The sequence below is a fragment of the Adelges cooleyi genome, unplaced genomic scaffold (genome assembly GCF_023614345.1).
Source record: "Adelges cooleyi isolate 19-005CV unplaced genomic scaffold, UGA_ACOO_1.1 ACOO_flye_CR_arks_rails_tigmint_CR_PRNA_8, whole genome shotgun sequence".
Taxonomy (NCBI): Eukaryota; Metazoa; Arthropoda; class Insecta; order Hemiptera; family Adelgidae; genus Adelges; species Adelges cooleyi.
This window is the reverse complement of record NW_026096513.1, coordinates 851,169-874,307: the sequence shown is the minus strand read 5'-3', so window position 1 is coordinate 874,307 and position 23,139 is coordinate 851,169. Positions and strand designations below refer to the sequence as shown.

Below are 23,139 nucleotides of genomic sequence, written 5' to 3'. Positions count from 1 at the left end.
AAACATTAAAACGGGATCTATGGTAAAAAAGAAAAACAATTAATATTGCACAAATAAACATTTTTTTTTGTTTAGCGTTAACGCATTGTTTCACGGTTCCCTTTAGTAACACTGTTATATTAATAGAAAAACGCACGCAGACAAATTGGAATGTTACTCAAGTCACTCGTTTCGAAACCGTGTACGTATCATGTAAAATGTGTTATAATAGTTTATCGTCAAAAAAATTAACTATCTTTATAATAGGTCTATTGCGTTCCAAAAATTAGTTTATAATAAAAAAAAAAATGACAGATTTGGTAGAGACTAGAGTAATATTAAAAAAAAAAAACTTTTCGTCACGCTCATAATAAACGAATAATGAGTAAAATAAAGATGACATTTTAGAAAGCATAATTTATTAGACATGTTAACGCGGATGGTGTGGGTGATGGCCAAGACCCGTGCAAAACTTGGCAGTATTAAAATTAATATGAAACTAAATTTCATAAAAAATGTATGTATTGAAAAATGTAATAAAATTAATGTAATTAAGACGAAGGAGTGAAAGAGATACGGAAAATTGGAGAGTTGTAAGCTATCAGAGTTGTAATCATGAAAAGCAACGGTCGGGTAAGGTAGTAGATGCCCCGTGACTTTTCAAAAAAGGTGGGTAGCAGAGTCCGGTTAAGTAGACCACGAGTGGGCTCTAATCGGAATTCGGATATCCGCCCAAAAGTGATTCACTTGACTCGCATAGGTGGTTTTTATTTTAACACTTGTTGTGAATTTTTAATACAAAATAATAGTGGACTTATTAGCATTTTCCTTATAGTAAAAAAAAAATATAATATTTAAACCTTAAATATTCGTATTAAACAAAAACACCATTTAAGTGCCTACAAAATTATTAGGCATAATCTTATATGAGTGTGACGGATGACGTGATTAGTGTAAGATTCTGAATGCAAATACACTCAAACATGTCTACAAGTATTTTTCTTTTAAACTTACAAAAACCGTTTCACTAACATTAGGCACACTTGCATACAATCGATAGGTCAACTGAAAGACACACTAGATATTCAAACAGACTGTTTGATGATTTTTTTTAAAGTTTTACAAAAATCCTGTTGCTGTAGGTCATTTAAAGACATTCTTCGCACGTTGTCTGTTGTTTTTTTTTTTTGTGATTATCTGAATAATTGTTTTCCCAGTCAGCTATCCATTGTACGGTTTGTATACATATGTGGTCAAAAATTGGTAACTGGGCTAATTGAATTGGTCGAAAATGACATTCTTCCTCGGTGCGGTGCAAAACAAGCAGGCGCGAATTTATTAGGAAATGAAGCAATTATTGGGAATTTTGCCGGAACTAACGCGGGTTGTGGCACGGACGACTGACTTAATTTGTGTGTCTCGTGTGCATTAAATAGTGTACTTAATATAGATACACGTATTACTATACCTATACTGCCACGGCGTAAGAAAGCGGAAAGAGATATAATACAATATGGATAATATATGTACGTTTATTATACATGTATTATTAACATTGGGAAAAAAGTAAACATCAACACACGTGAGCTGCTGCGGCGGTTAGGTCTCTGCTCTCGGATTATATTGTCTTGTCTACCGTAAGAGAAAGTGATTTAGGTGTAACGACGTCTCTCGGTCATAAAACGGAACCCCTCTGGTTTTTTTGTTTTGTATAACTTATTTATACTATAACGCTTGTAGAGTACAACCAATTTGTGTGTGTGTGTGTGTGTTATGACATCATCCAATTGTTTTGTGAAAGTCAAATGCAAAAAAAAATTTAACGACCGGAGAAAGCAGCGGCGGCGAACATGTGCCGAGTTCATTGGGTGTAAGGTGTTACAGTATTCTAGTTAAATGTAATGTGTGCTTAAAATTTTAACAAATTGTCATGTCTATAATTTTTGAATCCGACCGGCTAGGCGCCATTGAACCAATCATAGTCTGGGTATACACCACATCTTGTTTGGTTGTACTTCTTAACGATAACAATACATCCTCGATGATCCTTACCAATGTTAGATAACTCCTTAATGATTGATAATAATAATTAGTCGTGGTCGTCTAAAACGATGTAACGTCTTACTAATTTCTTTTAACGCTGCATACGTTTTTGGTATTTCCAAGTTTCTTAGAAAAAAGCTCAACGGCAAAGTGTCATCATTTCCTCCATTTGCCTCCCGCCTTGTCATGTAAAAGGTCTCGTCTTGTTATAATTAAATGGGAGCGGTGCGTTGGGCTTGGCTGCACAATCAGCAATTCGGGATCTGTGCTTGTGTATCGCACAAGGAGGTCTTTTCGGTGGTATTAAATCATGTCCGGAAGACTACAAACAATGATAAATAGTTGTGCGCCTAAAAGTACCTACCATCGGCGTCACCCATAACCGGCCTACTGGTTGTCGTCAATTTTTTTATTTATTTATTATTTTAGCTTGGATTTTTTTCTCCACAAGACCGTTCGTGGGAAACCGTTTACACTGTTACGGCCGATATCTCGTCTTGCAACGGTCGTTGGCGCAGAAAAACGGTTTTTGTGTCGCGCTAAAACAACAGTTGACCACCAGAGTGCGGAATTCATTAAAACTGTTGTCTTGCTTGAACGGTCTCCGGCTAGGTATATTTTATTATCATTGCGTTACACAATCCAGGTTTTTTGTCACCCTTTTCAATGTAAATTTATTTGTTTTTTTACATTCACGTGAATTACCCGAGGTCGGAAATGATGCGTTATTGTCAAAGCGGTGTTTATGAGCTTGACGCGTAACGCGCTATCGTTGTTTACACTATCATGTTTGAAACATCATTCGATTAATAGAAAAAAAAAATCTACGTTTTAAAAAAATGTGTACATTTTTTTCTGAACACAAACGTTTTAAATGACGTGTAATTATTTGTTAAAAACGGAATCAATTACTCGTATACAAAAAAAAAATGTCAAGCCATTTAAAAAACAACGGTCTAAAAACTTTAAAAAAAACACTAAATAACCCTATTTTATAGTTTGTGCCATAAAAACTAAAAAACAATTTTTAATACCGCGTTAAGACTAAGAGAAAATACAAAAATATTATCTCATATTACTTTATACCATACGAATCAACCAACTTGTAATAATTGTAGTTATTTATTTATAATACGGTAATGTTGTTGAGTACGTGGAAGATGAAAGTTTAACTATTGTCATTCGTTATAATTTGATTTAAGAGAATTGAAAAGTTGTGTTCGCGATTTAGGCCTTATTAAATGGCGGCGTTAATCTTATATATTTTTTGAATTTTAAACATTTTTGGTAGAGACTATTGCTTTGTTTCTTATAATTAATTACTTATAATTTAGTATAATCTATATGTATAATAATTCCTATTTGTTTAAGTTTGATTCCTATAATTGTATTAATCGTTATTCTTTTGGTGCGTTGCAGGTGAAGCGCTGAGCAATGACCACCGACCTGAAGAACAAGTGCGCGTTAGGCGGCGTCACTTGGACTCGGCGACGAAAACTCACGACTCAAACGAGATCGACGAGCCGCACCGAGTCGGACGCATGTCGCTGACAGAAGTCCAACGACCGGAGCCTACGGTTGCGTGCGCAGGCCGTTGTGCGACGAGAAACGAGAACGACGTTGTGGATGACACGTTGGGGCTCGTTGACAGGACGGCCGTTTCGGGCGCGTCCGCGGCCGTCGTCTTCGACGAGGAGACGTCGCCATCGCAGTACTATTACGAGTACGTGGGCCCGACACGGAGTTCGGGGGAAGCCAAGAGGGCTTCGTCGCGTGGCAGATCACTCGTACCGACGACGGAGCCCAATACTGCACAGCGTCCGCTAGCGGGTGCGACGTCGACGGCGGGTACCGAGAAGACCCGTAAGGCCGGCAACAGCGACATGGAAGACATACTGGACGGGTTCGTGAAATTGTTGAACGGACAGCAGGCCCAAGGGATGCGACAGCCGCCCAAGTCGCGAATCAACAATCGCGGCCCGCCCCGCATATCAGACGCGCCCGTCGTGATCGAACCGCCCGCGTTTTTGCCCATGCCCCAACAGAGCATAAGTATCAATAACAATAACAATAATAACAATAACAATAACAAAATTTTGCAAAAAGACCCTCCTCCCTACCCGTTCGACATACCGCAGCAACCCGTCCGGACGCTTCCTCCGCAACCGCCCAGTCTAGTCAAACCGTTCTTGACTGGCGTGCCGCTACCCGAACAGCTGGTGCCCACCGAAGAGATTTCCTCGTACGACGACCAGATAGGTTTGCAGCCGCCGCCGCCACCCCCGCCATCTAGAAGACCGTCGCCCACGTACCAGACGTCGGCCAAACCACAACAGGACTACAACGTGGCGTCCCAACAGTATAACCGAACGAGCACACCGGAACCGGAAAGGGCGACCGTGCCGGACAGAGTGACCGCGCCGACGGTGGCAGACAGGGACAGAACGACGGAAAAGCCACCGGCCACGGACGATCCTCAGATGGACATCAACGCGACCCGAGTGCTCGGCGTCCAGGTGTCCAAGATCGTCAATCACTTGCAGTCTTCGCCGCCAGCGTTCCCATCGTCGCCGGCCGGACACGTCGAAAAAGTGACCGTCACTCCGGCCATCGAGTCGACGACGGCAAAACCCACATCACCGACCACAAACTCGACGGCCGCACCCACCGAATCCACCGCGGGCGCGGAACTCATCACTGGCGTCGGGTCGGCCGTGGTCGTGCTAGAACCGTCCACTTCCGAAGTGCCACATCGAGAAGACACGCACAAGCCTACGGACAATAAGTTGCCGGTCAAACCGACAGCGCCTGTGAAGAAAACCTCACAACAGTCGGGTAAGTCTACCCTTGACCGTTTAACCCATCCAATAAAATTTATTTTGTTCAGTGATCCAATTTAACTGTACATTTTTATTAAAAATATGGTTTTATCATTTAGTTTTCATAAATTATACTTTTTTTTAACTTTTATTTTAAAATTTTCAAAAAACAAATAATTATTACTACTTTTAATACGTTTTTTTATAATATATGGGAATTTTCAATAGTTTTTAAGACGTTAGATAATTTTTCTGAATGAAATAACTATGTACAGACGAGCAGATTATAATTTACTTGATTTGCGTGTACATTAAATATGTTTTAATTTACTGGTATTCCAGAGGGATTCCCGTATTATTCACGTCCTGGCATCGTGTTGGACGACCCGGAATTCAAACCACATATCGGGGGCCAACGTCGACCCATCCAAGTGCAAGTGCCAAGCAAAGGAGACGTATTCGACATCATGGTATCGGCTATTCAGGGACCGGGCGACAAAGCCGGACCTATAACAGGTAAGATTTTTGCAGTTACATACAGCAGCTTTCGAGTAAATGTTGTTTGCAACGCAATTGGTTTTGAAATAATGTGTTTTTAATCCGTTTATTAATCGTGACCGTTGCAGCCGACGAAATATCACCGTCGGGTGTCGGCAAAGGGGAAGTGTCTGTGATAACTTCGGCTGAGCCTAATCAACAGTACGTGTCCATAGACGGCAAAAGGACTTACATAAATCTATTTGGATCGCCGGAACCCACGGCCGTAGCACCTCCGTCGATCAAACCGACCAGCGCTTCGTCTGGGTAAGATTTTCATTGGGACTAATACACATTGTAACGAAAAAGCAGGCCGTATGGAGTAGGTGTTGTTATAATAAAACGTAAACTGTATTTTTTAATAATTCCAAAAAAACCACATTATAGCGCTCGGTCGAGCAGTATCGAGTGTGCGAGTCTTGGCGATATGGAGGGTAATGCAATGTATGTATTGGACGGAATATGATAGAAAATAAGTAGTAAAGGATATCGAATGCTTCAATTTTGTGAATCAGGCTCGTTGTAGTAAATCACTCCTATCAATAGTATCTTAAGTAAAAGAAGGCGATAATACCAAGGTACGCTATTAATTGTTGGAACTGAAGAACTCTGAACGCCTTTCGCTCGAGTTCCCGTACGATTTTAATGATATTATCGTAGCCTGATCTTTTATTAACTTAACAGATTTACCATGCCACTAGTAGTCCTCGTCTTGCCGACTCGTTTAACACTTATCCACGTTACTCGCTATGTTTTCAGGTCGTTTTCGGTCAGCCAAGTACTGCAGCAACCCCACGGCCCAGCGGCCGGGTCCGGATCCGCAACGGCTAGCACAAAGGCTCCTGTGCCGGCTTGGAAACGACCGACACATCCGCCGGTCAGGATCGACACTTGCATTGTCGGCGACGACTCCACGTGCGATGCGACCCAACACGAAAGGTGTCGCACCGAGATGGGCGTGTCCTCGTGCCTTTGCAGACCAGGGTACAGCCGGCGCAAGCACAGGGACCCGTGTCACCGTAAGTAACACACGACAGACCGTTTGTCTCGCTGCCGTCAAACATAGTGTAGTAATGCATGAACGATAATGTTGCTAAGAAAACCGTTTTTGTCAACAGGTATCGTGTCGATAGTGTTTTCTTTGCGTGTCGACCGGTTGTACGACACCAAAATAACGTGGACTGACAAATACAAGGACTCCGAGAGCCAAGAGTATCAACAGTTGGAATACGAAGCCGTAAGAGCGGTACGTACAATGGATTACACAATAATAGCTATTCTGTCGTCCTCAGTTTTGCGTTTTCATCATAAACAGCATAATGTTTTTTTTTTTTTTAATGCAATAACAGCAACAATAATTATTTTTATCGTTTTACGGTCACTAAAATATCTTTATAAGCCGCTATTTAAGATGTAGCATTGTTTTTTTCACCGTGCACGGAATAGAGGCTGTGTGTCCTATTGTTGTTAAAAAATATTTACAAAATTATACGCATCTCGGCATCCGTTAGAACACGTATACAATGTAATAATTACAGCGTATAAAACATTATGTAAAAGCCACAGGCAAGACAGACGGTTTTATGGACAGGTGTTAGCATTGTTTACTATTTTAGAAATATTATTTAGTGGGTGTAAAGCTTTTAGTCGGCAAGATATTTCGTTATTAATTTGAATGTATTCATGAGAATACATATTGGATTCCTTGAATTTTATTGCACGAATAATTAGTATTGAACTGTAACATTTTGGGTATGCATTCACAAAAAGAAAAAAATATAAGCTAATAAAGATAAGAGTAATCGGAAACGAGTAAAGAGATAGATCGAAGAAGATTTTATTGAAAAACGTCTATGAAGGTGAAAATATTATGGGGAACGAAATAAAGATGATAAGGAGGAAGACGTGCCTTTTATACATTTGAATTTGTGGTTAGGCGGTAGAAAAGGTGTAACGATCACTTCATAGGTTTTTTGGTTTTAGGATTGTGATGTAATTTTTGTATACAAATTATATAATTCGGTCGGTTACAGTTTGTATGGGATATGTTGTTTAAAATATTTACAGGGTTTTCGGTTACACCTATATTTCTATATTGCCTTTGCCAACGTTTCGGAAGCCTTTCATCTTCCACTTTTAATGTTGTGCTACGATCTTGTTCGTTCCGCCGCTGCCTGTAGAGAGTTTAGACATAGGCAGGTATGTAGGGGGTGTGTAACTGAAAACCATGTAATATTTTTCTATAATTCGACCATTACAATTTTGGAAATATTTTATAAATTCCCAAACTTGTATTGAACATCTCTGCTGTGTTAAGAATATTATATTAACACTATGCAACTAAAATGCAATTGTCTGGCAAATTCATATTGTGTTCGCAGATCGATTCGGCGTTTTCGATGACACCGTTCTCGGACACGTTCGTGGGCTCCAAAATCAACAACGTTTACATGTCAAAAACGACTCCTGGCACGCCGGTAATGGTGAACGCCACGGTGCAGTTGACAGAAAACGCCGAACACTTGCGTTCCAGCGTCAAGCAAGACGTGCAAAAGCAGCTGACGGGCGCTTTGCAAAGGCGCAACAACAACGTGGGCACCAGCAATCTCTGGGTTGACTCGCCGGCTGGAGCTGTTGCTCAGTTGCACGGTAAACATCTTTACAACTTCAACGGAACCTTCATATTCTTTGCTCCAACCAATGAATGAGATTGGCCATTCCCTAATCCTCTGTTGCTTCGTGTACACCTCTATTCACTCTTTATTCAATCATATTAATGCTTGCTTAAATGTCATCTCTCCAATGAAAGACATTGAATAACTCTCTTGAATGAACAACGCTCTGTTGCTCCGATTCAACTCTGGCACCCGGACAAACTATCTAATAGTATTAATTCTGATTTTGTGCTTGCAGATCTAGACGAGTGTGCCAGTCCTGAGCTGAACGACTGTCATCCGCTTGGCAAATGTACTAACTTGTTCGGTACGTTCCAATGTGCTTGTCCCGACGGCTACAGAGATCCTTGGATTGGTAATGTACAACGCAGCGGCCGGACTTGCGAGACCTGTGATCCGGCCCAATGTAACCTGCGCGGTGAATGTTTCTTCCAGGCCGGACAGCCCGTCTGCAAGTAAGTGTGAACAAGCATCGAAATTAGGATTTACATGTCAATTGAGGTTTGAATAATAAGAACACATTAAAAAGTTCAGTTTCGGCAAGTTTAATCTGTACAAGAAAGACAAATAATGCTTTAACAAGTTTAGTGTGGTGTCACAGTCGTGGGTGGTCCGTCTGCGGATGATCTAGATTTATAAAATGACAATGGCTAATTCATATGTACTTTACCATAGTTTCCTCAAACCAATCATGAATAGGTTCGGTCAACTATAATTTAGTTGTGTGTGTTTGACATTATTTTACACAACTCAGTAGGCTCTTTAGTAATGGTTCTGGATTCTGACGCTAAACGGAATCGACCGAAACGCTACCACGATTAATTACCTATCTGATGTGGTACATCAAAAAACTTTTTTTTTAATGGTTGTTTATCATACCGAAGTAGCTGTTATATTGTAGCCAAACGAATTTTTCAGACGCGTCTAACCCTAGTTCTTTTCGGTCGTGTTCCACTGCTACCGCACCCACAAAACCTCACTAAACATAATATTATACGTGTGCAACAACCGACAGTGTGCCGTTAACGGTACATTCGAGAAATGAGAATTACTATTTCAGTACTACATTTGTATTAGCTTTGTGCGAAGGCGGCACAGCGTTAACGACGTTGTTTTAATCATTAACGAGACGCAATCATATTATTATCGAATGTATTTAGTACTACTGATATTTAAACAGACTTGGACCATATTGTAAACAAATTACAAATGTGGATAACTTAAAAGACCACTGCTTTAGTTAACGAATTATGTTTGATAGTTATATTGACGTTTTTTTTAGCTAGCTTGAGCGTTATAATATAATTTTTTTTAAAACAAACGTGTATACTTCATAGTATTCAAACATTATAATATTATACTAAAATTATGACCAGAAAATAAAATAACAAATTTTATTTTTGGAGAAATGGAACCGGTTTTTTTAAAATTTCAATATATAGTTTTAATATAAACAGTTGTAAACAATGGTCATTAATCCTAACTCGGGTTATCCTTTTAAATTTGTAAAATGTAATACAACAAACTTTTATTCGCCTTTCATAGTTAATGAATATATTAATTATTAAAAAAAAAACAATTATTCTTTACAAATGACTTAAAAGTTTACGATTTCTTCTTCTAAAAGTGATGAATTCGATTTCGGCACTTAAATTCATTATAAGAATAATTGTTTTTGGTGTATAATCACATTCTCATAATACCTATTCTTTCGATAAAACTAGCTGTTTTTGCTATAAAACCATCATATGTACCATGTATCATATGTACCATGTACCATCAATAAAGAATTATTATTACTGTTCTAATAAATTAATACAACAGTTGTTGCTTTCATTTAAGATTTTTCTTTAAAAAATTGCTCATATAAAACCGATCCTAACCTAACTTATTTTCCCACGGCTTATCCTTGTAATTGTTAGTAACCTATTGCCTATTCAAATAGGAAATCCCTAAAATTTCAGATCCCTAGCTCAATTGTTTCTCGTGATATTAATTTTGTATTTAATTTACATGGGAAATAAACATTTTTCCATTTAACAAATTCGAAATTGGAAACTAATTCTGAAACTAACTGGAAATTCAATTAGAAAAAAAAAATCTTAAATGGGGGAGGAGGGGCAGTTAAAATTGTCGGTTTTTTTTCTATAGACAGAACCTAACTTACCCGTCTACTTAATTTGTATTTATTTCTAATGGGAGCGGTCGATGATCATTTTGCAGGTGTTCCGGATCTTTCTACGGCGCTCAGTGTGAGATCGACGGTGAAGTGCTGAGCGTGGCCGTCGGCTCTTCGGTCGCGGCCATTTCGATTATCGTACTTACCCTGGTGTGCTTGTGTGCTTGGAGCCGTCGGTGGAACAAAGAACAGAAAGTCGGTTCGCCGGTGTTTGGGTACATGCCGACCGGCGGGAGCACGGTGAAAACGCCCGTCATAGGCGGACCGCCTTACCAGGTGTCCATCGAAGACCGCATGCGGTGGGCTCAGATCGCCGATGCCATGGCGCACGCAAACCATTATGCCGTAAGTATACACTGCTCGATGAAATTATTATTGTTACTCGTCTATAATTGACAATGTGAATGCGGTTTACCCGCCGCAGTAGGTCACTAATTTAATGATAAAATTGAGGCATTGGTTCTGGACAAATTTTGGTAAAAATTATATTCACTTAGGTTAGGAGTAAAAAACATATTATTCTGATGTAAACCCAACAGTACTGGGCTCTTATCGGGCACTGTTAAACTGTAGGTATGGATAATTGAAATATGAAATCCATCAGTTTGTCGGATATGAGTGGGCTGTCAATAGAAAGCAACCGTGATAAGAATAATGATGGTGAAGAGAATGTATGACATATGAGGAGAAAAGATAACGAAGAGTTAAAATTGGTGAGAAAAAAAGAACAATTACCGAAGAAAATTAATTTCCAAACACTAAGGAAAAAAGGTAGAGAAAAGGCTTAAAATAATGATTGTTGAACGTGAAATCATTGGAAATTGCAAATGATACTAAAATAATAGGTAAGTGGTAGGATATATTATGTGATGACGAATGAGTACTAACTACAAACATTACCGGCCTCAAAGTAAGATTAATAGACTCCACAGCCAACAACACAGTTGAACGAAAATAGTGTTATTACCAGATCTGATCACACTATAACTCCTTAACCTAACATAACCTAAATATAATGGCAAACAAAATCACATAAAGAATAACATCATTATGTAAAGTACATATTTTTCTTCGAATTGTTAATATGTTCAAATATTCATCTCTTAATTTTCGTTATGTTTAAGCATTAGGTGTACTCAAAATAATGAATTTTTAACATCGAAACGGGACGAATGAAATAAATTTAGATATTTAAAACCATGTTTAGAGTTGAAAATCGATTGAAACGTTATTATTTTTGCAGCCCGAACCCGGCAACGGGACAATGCGTTCTAATATGTTTGGATATGCTGGTGCACCGATGCCCTTACCACGACTCCGGCCACCTGGTACCGGCACCATGTCCCACGCATTCCGAACTCCCGAATCCAGCACTAGCGAAGAAGAAGACAGGACCGACCTGTTGGGTCGCAGCTTCCAAGCATCTAGGCCCAAGAGCCGATCGTCTCTCGCTGTAAGTATACTCGCCCTAGCCATTACTAGAACAATAGCCATTACTAGAATTAACCATCGCAACTTAGTGTCTCTCGTGATCTTTCCTGGTACATCTACTAATCCTTGTACATTTGTTTTGTCAGACCCGTTCATTTAACACTAGTTTTCTGTGGTTTTTGCAAGTCATCTATTATTTGTATGCACATTTGTTGAACACTTTTCGTCTTCGGGATTGACCAAAATATTTATCGTGGATATTACCTTGGCGTCCTCTTGTATAATTTTTCTGAATTCGCTTAACCGTACCAAAATTATTGTTCCCTCCCTTCCACAATAATTGTAGTCGACCTTCTTGACATAAATTTAAATCGGTTTTCCGATACCTCTGTTTCACTCCTCCGCCTTTTCTCCGCTACTATACCTCGAACTAAAATACACTGAACTCACACAATATTGCACTATCGGTTTTACAGAACCAGAGCGGTATTTACTATGACGTGGACTACGAACAACAGCAACAGCAACAGTCAGAAATGTTCTCGCCCGGTTGCATACCGCTTAGCACTTACACCATAGGAAGTCGGTCCAACTACTACAGGGCATGATCAAGCACATATCCATCCGATCGGACCAGACTGATGATCAAGCTCAGGACACCGTAACAATAGCGGATTATTATATAATATGATAAACGTTTTATTTATTATTATCATTATATTGTAAACTAAATGATAACGGTGTCATCGACACGTACCTTACCCCTGAACATGTATACATATAATATGCCATTGAAAAGTATTATTAAAATAATACAATAAGTCGCGACGATAAAGTAATAATTGTTTCCCTTACACGTTAGTTGTAATTTGTAAATATATATATATATATATACATTATTATTATTAATGAAAGTTTATGATAATATGGTCTAATAACGAGAATATTGTATACTGTTGATGTCATAGGCGCAACTCGAACAGTCGAGAGTCGATATTATCACTGGCCAAGTACTTCCACTGTCCAGTTTACCAAAAGTTATTTTGGAGAAATTAACAATTAAAGTCGTTTCAGTTTTAAGATAAATTGTTTGTCTTGTTGTAGACATTTTATACAACTTTTGATATTCGCATAGAACCGATAACTAAGTTGTTATTTGGCTTTGTAGTTGATCTAGCCATGATACATATGTTTTTTTGTGCAATATGAAAATTGCGCCGTCGATAGATACAAGTGGCTACTTAAAGTATTTTAAGTACAGGGACTTTGGCGTGACTTCACCGACCGACATATAGAAAACTTGGTGATGTCACGCCGCCCGAAAGACTTGCATAACGCAAATCCGTTTAGGAATATTTTTTAAAACTATGTTTCTTCATAAATATTAAGTATTATATTCGTTTGGTACATTTGTGTTAGCACGCATGTGCATGATGATAACGGTGGCGCCGAAGAAACCACCGTCGATGTTTGATCGTTGGTTGTACTCGCCAATTTTTTTAAAAATCATTATAAAATATACCGTACGTCAGCGACCAAAGCAAAATTACATAATGGCATCAAGTATGACAATAATTATAAAATATAAATCCTTATAACTTAGTCTTGTCGAAACTCCTCGATAACATGCTCTTATGGTCTAAAATGAAATCAGTCCACTTAGCTGACAAAGCCTTTCAGTTGTTTAAAAATAAATTTGAACACCTCAATTTGGCCCGCTTGGTCCCTGATCATTTGTTATTAACACCGAGAATGTAATGCAAATACTCTAAGAGTCATTTACTGTCTTGGCACATAATTTAACAACCAACGGTCAAATTGTTCTAATTGTCATTATTTTTGTAATAATATTGTATTCGATTAGTAGTACTAATTAGGTAGAAGTCTCGTGGACATTATCCGGCCGTCGTTATCGTTATTATTATTATTTTATTTATTGACTACATAATATGTACACGTGTAGTACTGCTATTAATTTAACGTTAAGTTTGATTCAATTGTACATTTTATATTTTTGATAAATTATAAAACAAATTTATTTAAAAAATCTCCTTTTTGCTGTTTTTAATTTCTTGAATTTGCCTGTTACACTAGAAAATCTAAAATGTCGTTGGAAAGAACTAACTTGATAATCTAAGAGAGAATACAAAGAGGTTAAGTTCAATGATTAGAGGATTTAAACAATCAATTTGAAAATACTACTTAGAATTAGTGAGTCAGTATTTTATTACATAATATAATATTTTATTACAGTATTTTATTTGATTTATATTGGGAATAAAATAGGTTATTTCAAAAGTGAAGATCCTGTCAAAATGATAAAAATCACTCATATTCTTTAAATTAAGCATTTAGATGTTCTAGCTAGCCGTGAAGTTTAGTTGTGTATTTTTCTCGTTTTGATTTTGACAAGCGTTCAATATATTTTCAAATGATGCGCCATCTGTGGTACGTTTTCAGATCGAAAAAGTACACACAGCTAAACCAATAGAACGCGCTACACAAATCCGGATATTTTTTTATGTCTGGTCTAAGTCGTTGGTTTTTAATGTAACAACCGCTAAGGTTTCATTAAAAGTAAAATAAAAAGACCTCAGAATTGATGAGATTAAAAATGTTTAAAATTGTTTATGCTAATGACGAGTAATTAATGATGAATTTTTAAGATGAGATTATTTTAAAATCCATTCAGAGACCCCGCCAATGCACTAGTACACTATAGTGGGGAAAATCAGCCGTCTTGTTAACACCGAAATGCACAGTTGACTACTATTTTATGGTGGGAACGAGAGAACACCAGTTGACGAATATTAATACCAATTGGATGTAATTTTCAGGATAACATATAAATAGGCCCTAGATACTAGGAAAAATATTTGAAAATTTTTTTTTCTATTTGCACTAGGTTAAAAGTGGGTGGGAAATTATTTCCCTATGCCCGTTATCCACATGCGTAATTTTAGGTTATATCTGTATGGGCAGAGGGAAATTATTTCCCACTACCCATAATATTCAAACTAAATGAATTTTTTAATGTATTGGCTTCAGTGACAGTAATAAAGGTGTGAATAGAGGTTCTTGAGGGGCTAATCCCTCTTCCAAATTTAACTCCCTCCCCCAAAAAAAATAATATAGACCAAATTTCATAGACAAAAATAGGCAAAAGCTATTATAACTTTTTTCAGTTTAATCTCACCCCTTCTAAAATATTAAGTGATAATTTATTAGAAAAAATAGGCAAAATCCTTTCATAATTTGTTTTTATTTTAGCTCAACCCCCCTCCCCCCCAAATAATTACCTTAGATATAGTGAATTTTAAATTGTCAATGTAAATGAAGAATCTTGATTTTTATTTTAAAACACTTTTTAAAATATTAATATAAATGCAAATACAAATAATGAAACAAATAATAAAAACTTAAATAGTAGTAATAGGAATGTTAAGTATTATTATCACAATCTATATAAATATTAAATAACATACATTTAAAGTTTGGAAATGACTCTTTCAAATGGCTAACAATTAAAATATATTAACTACCTTATTATTTAAAAATAAAATATAGAAATCATTATAAAATGATTAAGAAAAACAAAAAAACAGTCTTTTTTACTTATTATTTTGTATTTTACAATTTCTCTCTCTCTAAGAAAAGAAAGAAAGAAAAGAAAAAAAAAAAAAGAAAAAAAGAAAAAACAAAAAAAACAAAGAAAAGTAAGAAACATTCTTTGTTATCTTTGTAGAAATCATTTTAAAGTTTTTAAGATTTAACAATAAAACAGTATTTTTTACTTATTATTTTGTATTTTACATTTCTCTCTCTTTTCTCTCTTAGAAAAGATAGAAAGAAAAGAAAAAGAAATTAACAAACAAAGAAACTAGAAATTATTATCAGAATCTATATAATATTAAATAACATACATTTAAAGTTTAGAAATGACTATTCATGCTAACATTAAAATTATTAACTACTTATTATTTAATGAAGTTTTTCTAGTTTTTTTTAGAAAGATAGAAAACTAGATTTTCAGTTTTTCTAGTTTTTCTAGTTTTTCTAGTTTTTCTAGTTTTTCTAGTTTTTCTAGTTTTTCTAGTTTTTCTAGTAGAAAAACTAGAAACTGAAACTAGAAAAACTAGAAAAACTGAGAATAAGACCAGCAAGTACATCTGGTACATATGCGGTCCGAAAAGCGTACCCACAGATAAGTCGTATGAACGTCCGATGATATTATACCTAAGTTAATTTATCTACTAAAGTAAAGACACCTCCACTATACATACCATTATCATCATACATGGAGATACCACGTTAACAAAAACGAGCCAAATACTCTACCTCATGGGTGGTTTGGAAATCGGTTTAAATAAATACGTATAACGTCAAGTAATAGATATCTATCTATATATACTCATTAGTTTTTTTATTTATTACCAACTTGACAGTTAATATAATATCATAATTCAAGAAATTCTAACCAAAAATATTTGAACAAAATAAATTATTTTAAAATTTTAATGACAGTAGTTTATTAGACAATATTAGTCCACCACATAACTTATATTAGGTCAATATTATAGTAAAATATATATAATTTATTAAAACATTAAAAAAATATGTAACACTATGGATAAGTTTCTTCGGTCTTCCATGAGTTTTTACTCTTTGGCCCACCTATTTTTTAGTTTGTTATGCGTAAAAACTCTGACCTTCGATATTAATAACTGAAGATTTCTGGGGATTTGTGCGTGCCATAAAAATAAATAGGCGCACAAACGTTTGTATCAGGATACACTTAAAAATACTTAAGCTAACCTTGCTGCTATAGGTATAGGTACATCGTAACGACCGGTATTATTACGGGGATTATAATTTTTACGAGACCGGTGGATTTCGTTTGTTGGTTTAATGGTTACCTGGTCCTTATATTATTGTCTCCTTCTCGGTAAAACGAAAAAAAGAGGGAAAAACAAATTCAGTTGCGTTATAAGATTTTGGTTTTTTTTTTCGATCATAAAGAGTCCGGTGCTATTGACCTCGACCACCGCTTAAGATAACCCATAAACAAGGTTAGTTCACATTATATACATATATAATAAAGGGATAATATGATTTACAAGTTAAGGTGTTCAACGTTAGGAAAACTGCGTACGCCGCAATGGAAATACATTTTGGCGCAAATTGGTACTGTTCAAAATTATTAATAATGTTTACACGCAAATTTCGAAACTAACCGTTTCGCTGTTTTTGAAAAAGTATGTTAGATTATATTGTTTTACAATTTTGATGTATTATAACATTTAAGATTATAGGTATACTTATACCAAGTACTGAACAATGAGTCATAAGTCCGGCAGTCTGTTAATAATTTAAAATAAACGATTGTTTCTTTCTTAAGGGGCTTAAAAACTTAAGAGCTATTGGCAATATTCGACATTGGTTAATCAATCGTACTTAGGGGGTGAGCTAGAGTGAACGAGTAAGTTACAAGTAAGTGAGGAGTAGGATCGATTGAAGAATATATTAAACAATCAACGACCAACAAAATAAAAACACCTACCTACTTGTTATTGTTAAACAAAAAGTTCAGACACAAATAGTTTATCGCCAAAAGATGTTTAAACGTTTGTGAGATTACTGTAATAGCTTATAAATTATTATTAAATAACAATAGATAACTTTATGTATTTACGTTTGATTATATTTTCTTGGACTCATTAGATATTATAAAAATAAAAAACTATATAAACATTCATTCAAATATTGGTCGAAAACCGCTTTTTAAAAGAGACTTTTTTTAAAAAGTCTATCGTCCCAGTAGGTAAGCATACTCCTCCAAATGTACAAAAACGCTTTTTTAAAGCGTTATTATAGTACTAGCATCACAAAATAAGGTTTAAATTTAAACAAATTATTTGTCTAAAATATAATAAATGTCTAAGCAAAAGCTAATAAACTTAAGTCATTAAGTTAACATTAGCTTTTACCTTGTAAAGAAACTCTTGTACACCAGCAATTTCATTTGCCCCAAAGAACACTCCAATATAAAGTCATTAAATTCACCAGCCTTGGTGTACACCATCTCAATTAAAATGTTCAGAAATACAAGTTTGTTAATACTTAAAATTTAACCTTTTAAACGCAATTAATTTCATGCTTATATATGAAAATAAGATGGGGCATTATTATATACAAAAAAAAAAGAATAATAATGATGTGTAATAAAATTAATTATATTTATATATAAACGTCAATTATTCACAGTCACTCAATCATTTCTTCTCCTTGTCATCTGTATTCATCTTTTTACATTTTATCTCTTTGACTTGAAGACCTGTAACAAAGAAATTAATTAATACTATATTTTAATTTAAAAAATGTAAAATAATATTGACAATATTTATGTACATCATTATTATTTATTATTCATTAGGCTAAATGAAAATCTTCATATGCGACATGGTAGCATATGAACAATAAGTTAACTTAGGGTAACAGACGTTGGTCGTCCCTCCACACACCAACGCTAGTTATTTGGAAGCGCAACATACAAAATTAAAACTAAATCCAAAAAACATGCACACCGCTTAGAGATGTGTTCATAAAAATGGATACGTAAACCTTATTTTAACTTCTTCTTTAAAGTGGATGCTCACTCAATTACTTTAATAAATTTGAAAACTTTGGTATGGCCTTTGAAATACTAGTAAAAGTTATAAAATATACATATATATTCATTTTAACTTTATAAAAGTAGTAATTGAGGATTGTTTAAATAGATCCAAAAAATATGTGCAATATTTTAATAGTTAAGAATCAGTAAAATTGTTAAGGCGTTTTATTGGTTTTAAATAGGTGTTACCCATGTAAAATCATTTAGTTAACAATAATAGGTTCTTTGGACAACAAAAACAATACTTCATCTTGGATAAACACGGAGCTGAAGTGTTTTTCAATCAGAAAATGAAAAGATATTGTTTTAATAAGAAGTGTGATATCATATCATTTTACTCAGCACAGGCAAACTAAATCCCGGGCAGCACTGGGTCCGGACAGCTTGCTTTTAATAAAAACACTAATGCATAATTTTTCTTATCAAAAATGTACAAGGGTAATAAGATAGATCTATAATTCGAAAGCTTTGCGGCACACATGCTCTCATCAAACAGATCAGTTCAAATTTGGCACACCCACCCAATTGTTTAAAGAAATTAAGCCTGCATCAAAAAACAAAAATAGTTCAAATATAGACCAGACTTAAACATAAGTTGGCATATTTAAAATGACTACTTGATCATTTATTGTCTATGTTGCCCATACTTTGTCCCTATAATAAAAAGCAATTTTCAGTTTTCATTGCCTTCAGTGATGTATTTTGTTCTAATTCCACATAAATAATAATAATAATAATAAAACATATATATATACCAGGTGGCAAAGATTGTTTAAGTTTCTCGGCCTTTTCTTTGTCTGTGATGACCAAGGTATACAGGAACCTTGAACAGCGTACCTTGAACTTTACATTTTCAATATTCTTCTTGATCTTAACAGCTATTTAAGAAATAGATAAAAAAAAATTACATAATTCTTTTAAAGGATATCATTTGATAATTGCATTTATAATTACATTTTGCATCTTTCCTCCTAGCCTTCAGCAAGAAGTCTTTAATTTCTTTAATTTCTTGTGGCTAAAAAAACAACATTTAATATTATCAATACAGTAATAATTGTATGGTGTTTAGATAAATAAACAGTTGGTACTTCAATAAATAATATTAACTATAAAGACTAATATTATTATATCATATTATGACGAAAATCCTGTTGTTCATTTTTATATTTTTCTCACGGGCATTTCAAAATTTGTTTTATACGTATATTAATAAATCAAAGAGAGGGAAATGGTTGCCACATTATCATCATTTACTTTCAGTTTATGTTTGAAAACGAGAACACATATATACATATATTAATTTAAAAACGTATAAGAACACGTATGTTACATTGATTGGTATTTCAAAAAGTAAAAGAAATACCATACAAATTTTGATACCTATATTATTTTCAGAATTACGTCTCTTTATAAAAAATCATTAAATAATTCAGTACGTAAAGATTCAACATAAAAATATAATTCCAGCAGTAAAGTAAATAATCTAATAGTTTTTCAGTATTGCAACTAAGCTATAATGATAATTAGTTCATTATCGACAATAAAAAAATTATCCTTTTTTTCTTGTTAATGTACAGTTTCTTTTGAATTACAAATTACATTATTTCATAAGTATAAGGTATGTTAAAACTCTTATAAATTATCAGTATTACGTCCCTTAATATAAATTCATGAAGAATTTCATTACCGTAAGAATCATCATAAAATTATTAATAGGTAAAAACCAATTGATGAAAAATTCATGATTATTAATTAAAATATAAGCATATTTTATTACTTTCAGAATTACGTCCCTTATATAAATTCATTAAGAATTTCATTACATAAGAATCATCAGAAATAATCATAGCTAAAGCTAATTAATAAAAACCTATGATTATAAGTTAAAATATAAGATAAGTATGTTGCTATCAGAATTACGTCCCTTAATATAAATTCATGAAGAATTTCATTACGTAAGAATCATCACAAAATTATTAATAGGTAAGGTTCAATTGATGAACAATTCATGATTATTAATTAAAATATAAGCATATTTTATTATTTTCAGAATTACGTCCCTTAATATAAATTCATTAAGAATTTCATTACGTAAGAATCATCATACAAATATTTTGTAAAAGCTATTGTTAAGAACTATAAATATGTTATAATAAAAGATAAGTCTGTTATCTTCAGAATTACGTCCCTTTATATACATTCATTAAGAATTTCAGCACAAAAAGATTCATCATAAGTTATTTAATACGAAAAAGTTGAGTGACTATAGCTATAACATTATGATTTATGACATAATTATAAATATGTAACCGTATACTTAATTTGGAGCTGACGAAGCTTATACCCAAGCTTAGAATCTATACAACTTTATAAGATACAAAATGTAAGTCAATTATACTTTGGGGGGGGGGGGGGCTAGACTTTATAATACCTATTGTTGGTATTAATTATCATTACATTTTTTAACTTAAATTGAATGTCCATTTTTTGTACATAAAACAATCTGACAAACAATTGGCCTAAAAACATAGTATCAACTATACATAGTTTACTTTGACTGAATCGCGAAGGTTAACTGCATGTTAATATTTCTAAAATAAAGCTACGATAAGGAAAATTCTAATTTAAATAACATAGAACATAGTTGAACATAAATTAAGAAACAGACATAAAGTGACAACGTTTGGATATAAAACTAACATAGGTCGAAAATAGAGGAGTCATTTGAATTTTGTTTCAGAACTATTATAGTTAGAAACTGAGCTTAATTTTATACTTAATTTGAAAACTCAAATTCAATAAACCATTTCTGCTCATTTAAAAAGCTACATTCAGTTTGTTTTATTAAAATTAAGATTACTATAATTTAAACATATTATCAACAAATGTTCAATAATAATATTTGTTAAAGTCGTAACTGTTGATTACGACTTACACTTACTACAAATAGTTTTGATTGATGAAATGTTATTTTTTGACACTTGTAGGAATATGAAATAATGATGTTAGTATAATCAATTAAAGAAAAGCAAGTTGAATTAAATGTCAATAATAAATTATTAACATAACAATACAAATTTATTTATTTTTTAAGCATCCAATAAATACAAAACGTAAAATTTGTATTGAACAAATAACGTTATCGGGGCAAAGTAAATAAATTAAATACCGTAACATAATATATACATTTTGTTGAACTTTAATTTCAAATTTAAATCGTCCACCAGAAACGTACAAACTACCATGCATTTTAACATTATTAAACAAATGCAATGATCAATTTTGATGTTCTAATTAATAAACAGATTTTCAAAAAATAATAGAAAATTCTATAGACTAAAGCCCGTACTTTGAATCACCGATCCGTAGGTCAGAAAGTAATATGTATTTTACAATTTACCATGTGGGCCATGGAGTTTATAAGGTTAGAAATATCGTGCTTTCCTTACAACGTGAAATACAAACATGGTTTCTAATACTTTTTGTTAAATGAAAAACAATGTTCACAAGCTTACCATAATTGAATTGTCGAATGAAGTCCGATGAAGTTCAAACTTTACTCGAATACACAAATTAACTAGAAAAAAAAATGCCAATCGACAACCACTTCCAAGTAGATTGGTGAGAAGGAAAACAATTTGCAACGCGGACTCGAAAGATATCAACACAATCGAATTGGATGTGAAATTATATCGATAGTATTGATTCCCTATAGTAGTTTATAACTAATGTAATTAATCTGAAAACGTAATATTATTTCAGACTAATAAAATTATTTTATTAGGTCTTTTTTTCATTTTTCCTCGGTAATAAAATACTAGAGCCGTAGTTTTTAATTTATAATGAACACTTTTTTCAGGATATCGATTTCGATATTTTATTATAACCTCAAAAAACCGTAACGACGATTTTCTGGTTAAAAAATATTAATCAAAATTGTTAGAAATTACGTGCATGAAGTTAGCAATAAACCGCGGTCTAGCGTTATTTGATAACAGAACGTTACTATTAGTTATGGCGTTGGTGTATGTTCTGTTGCCAATACCGTATTTCTTAAAGGGGCAAAACATATAAATACATCATCTTCAATAATAATTATAAAACAACTCAATATTATACACTTTTAGTCTCAACTCTTTGAGGGACGTTAGTACCACTTTTAGGGTTAAAGGTAAAGTAGTTAACCAGTTATTTAATATTTTTGTTTGGTGTTGTTGATGGTTATTTTTATTTACGCGGTTACTTTTATTATTTTGATGTCTACTTTGTATGCTTGTATCCTATATTTTTGTATCCAATCATTTCGCTGATTTTAGAAATCGGTGGTTTCATTTTAGGCCATTGCGGTTTATAAATGATTACAATTTATTGTTAGCAACGTTTTTGTATATTTTCGCAAATCAGCGCACGTGATTTAAAAGTGAGACCGAGTTCAAAAGTAAACGAATATTTAAAAAAAATATGATTTAAAGTGTTGTTTATCGAATTCTCGCCTAAGCGTTTACACGAAAACACAATTTTTTTAGCACAATTTTCATACCTGTTTGATATACAAATAATATTAAATGAGAAAAAAAAACGTTATAAGCATTACTACTACGTACTAGATGGTATAATAACAAAAACGAGTAAACGTTTTCAAAATTTTACCCAAAAACGTATAGCTGTAATTACAATTGTAATTGTAATTGACCAAAGTGTGAGTCTGAGTTTACTGTTTTTCTTATATTTTTCGATAAATATTATTTTGACACCATACGATTGACAATATTCTTTATCATCAACACGATGACTATGATTGCA

The 23,139-nt window shown here is 33.9% G+C and overlaps 2 protein-coding genes across 2 annotated transcripts in view; one reads left to right on the top strand and one right to left on the bottom strand.

Annotated features, from left to right (window-relative positions):
* The window catches only part of LOC126845711 (mucin-5AC), a 35,858-nt gene extending 22,182 nt beyond the window's left edge, over positions 1 to 13,676 (top strand). Inside the window, exons 2-11 of the mRNA XM_050584554.1 lie at positions 3,442 to 4,857; positions 5,184 to 5,357; positions 5,468 to 5,645; positions 6,138 to 6,397; positions 6,497 to 6,624; positions 7,760 to 8,027; positions 8,292 to 8,508; positions 10,277 to 10,577; positions 11,476 to 11,685; positions 12,140 to 13,676. Of these exons, the coding sequence (XP_050440511.1) occupies positions 3,442 to 4,857; positions 5,184 to 5,357; positions 5,468 to 5,645; positions 6,138 to 6,397; positions 6,497 to 6,624; positions 7,760 to 8,027; positions 8,292 to 8,508; positions 10,277 to 10,577; positions 11,476 to 11,685; positions 12,140 to 12,271 (3,284 nt within the window). The 3' untranslated portion in view covers positions 12,272 to 13,676. The remainder of the gene's footprint in view (positions 1 to 3,441; positions 4,858 to 5,183; positions 5,358 to 5,467; positions 5,646 to 6,137; positions 6,398 to 6,496; positions 6,625 to 7,759; positions 8,028 to 8,291; positions 8,509 to 10,276; positions 10,578 to 11,475; positions 11,686 to 12,139) is intronic.
* A 4,199-nt stretch (positions 13,677 to 17,875) lies between these two features.
* On the bottom strand, positions 17,876 to 21,993 carry LOC126845625 (60S ribosomal protein L38). Its single transcript, XM_050584400.1, has 4 exons — positions 21,852 to 21,993; positions 19,291 to 19,351; positions 19,092 to 19,214; positions 17,876 to 17,997 (listed from the first exon to the last, which is right to left on the bottom strand). The coding sequence occupies exons 1-4, from the start codon at positions 21,852 to 21,854 to the stop codon at positions 17,936 to 17,938; spliced, it is 249 nt and encodes an 82-aa protein (XP_050440357.1). The 5' UTR covers positions 21,855 to 21,993; the 3' UTR covers positions 17,876 to 17,935.
* Between the last annotated feature and the right edge of the window lie 1,146 nt (positions 21,994 to 23,139).

Excerpts from the sequence above, each read along its gene's own strand:
- LOC126845625 (XM_050584400.1), bottom strand. Across the intron at positions 19,215-19,290 it reads TAGGAGGAAAGATGCAAAAT|CTGTTAAGATCAAGAAGAAT; the intron begins GTAATTATAAAT and ends TTTCTTAAATAG. Across the intron at positions 17,998-19,091 it reads TAAACAATCTTTGCCACCTG|GTCTTCAAGTCAAAGAGATA; the intron begins GTATATATATAT and ends TCTTTGTTACAG.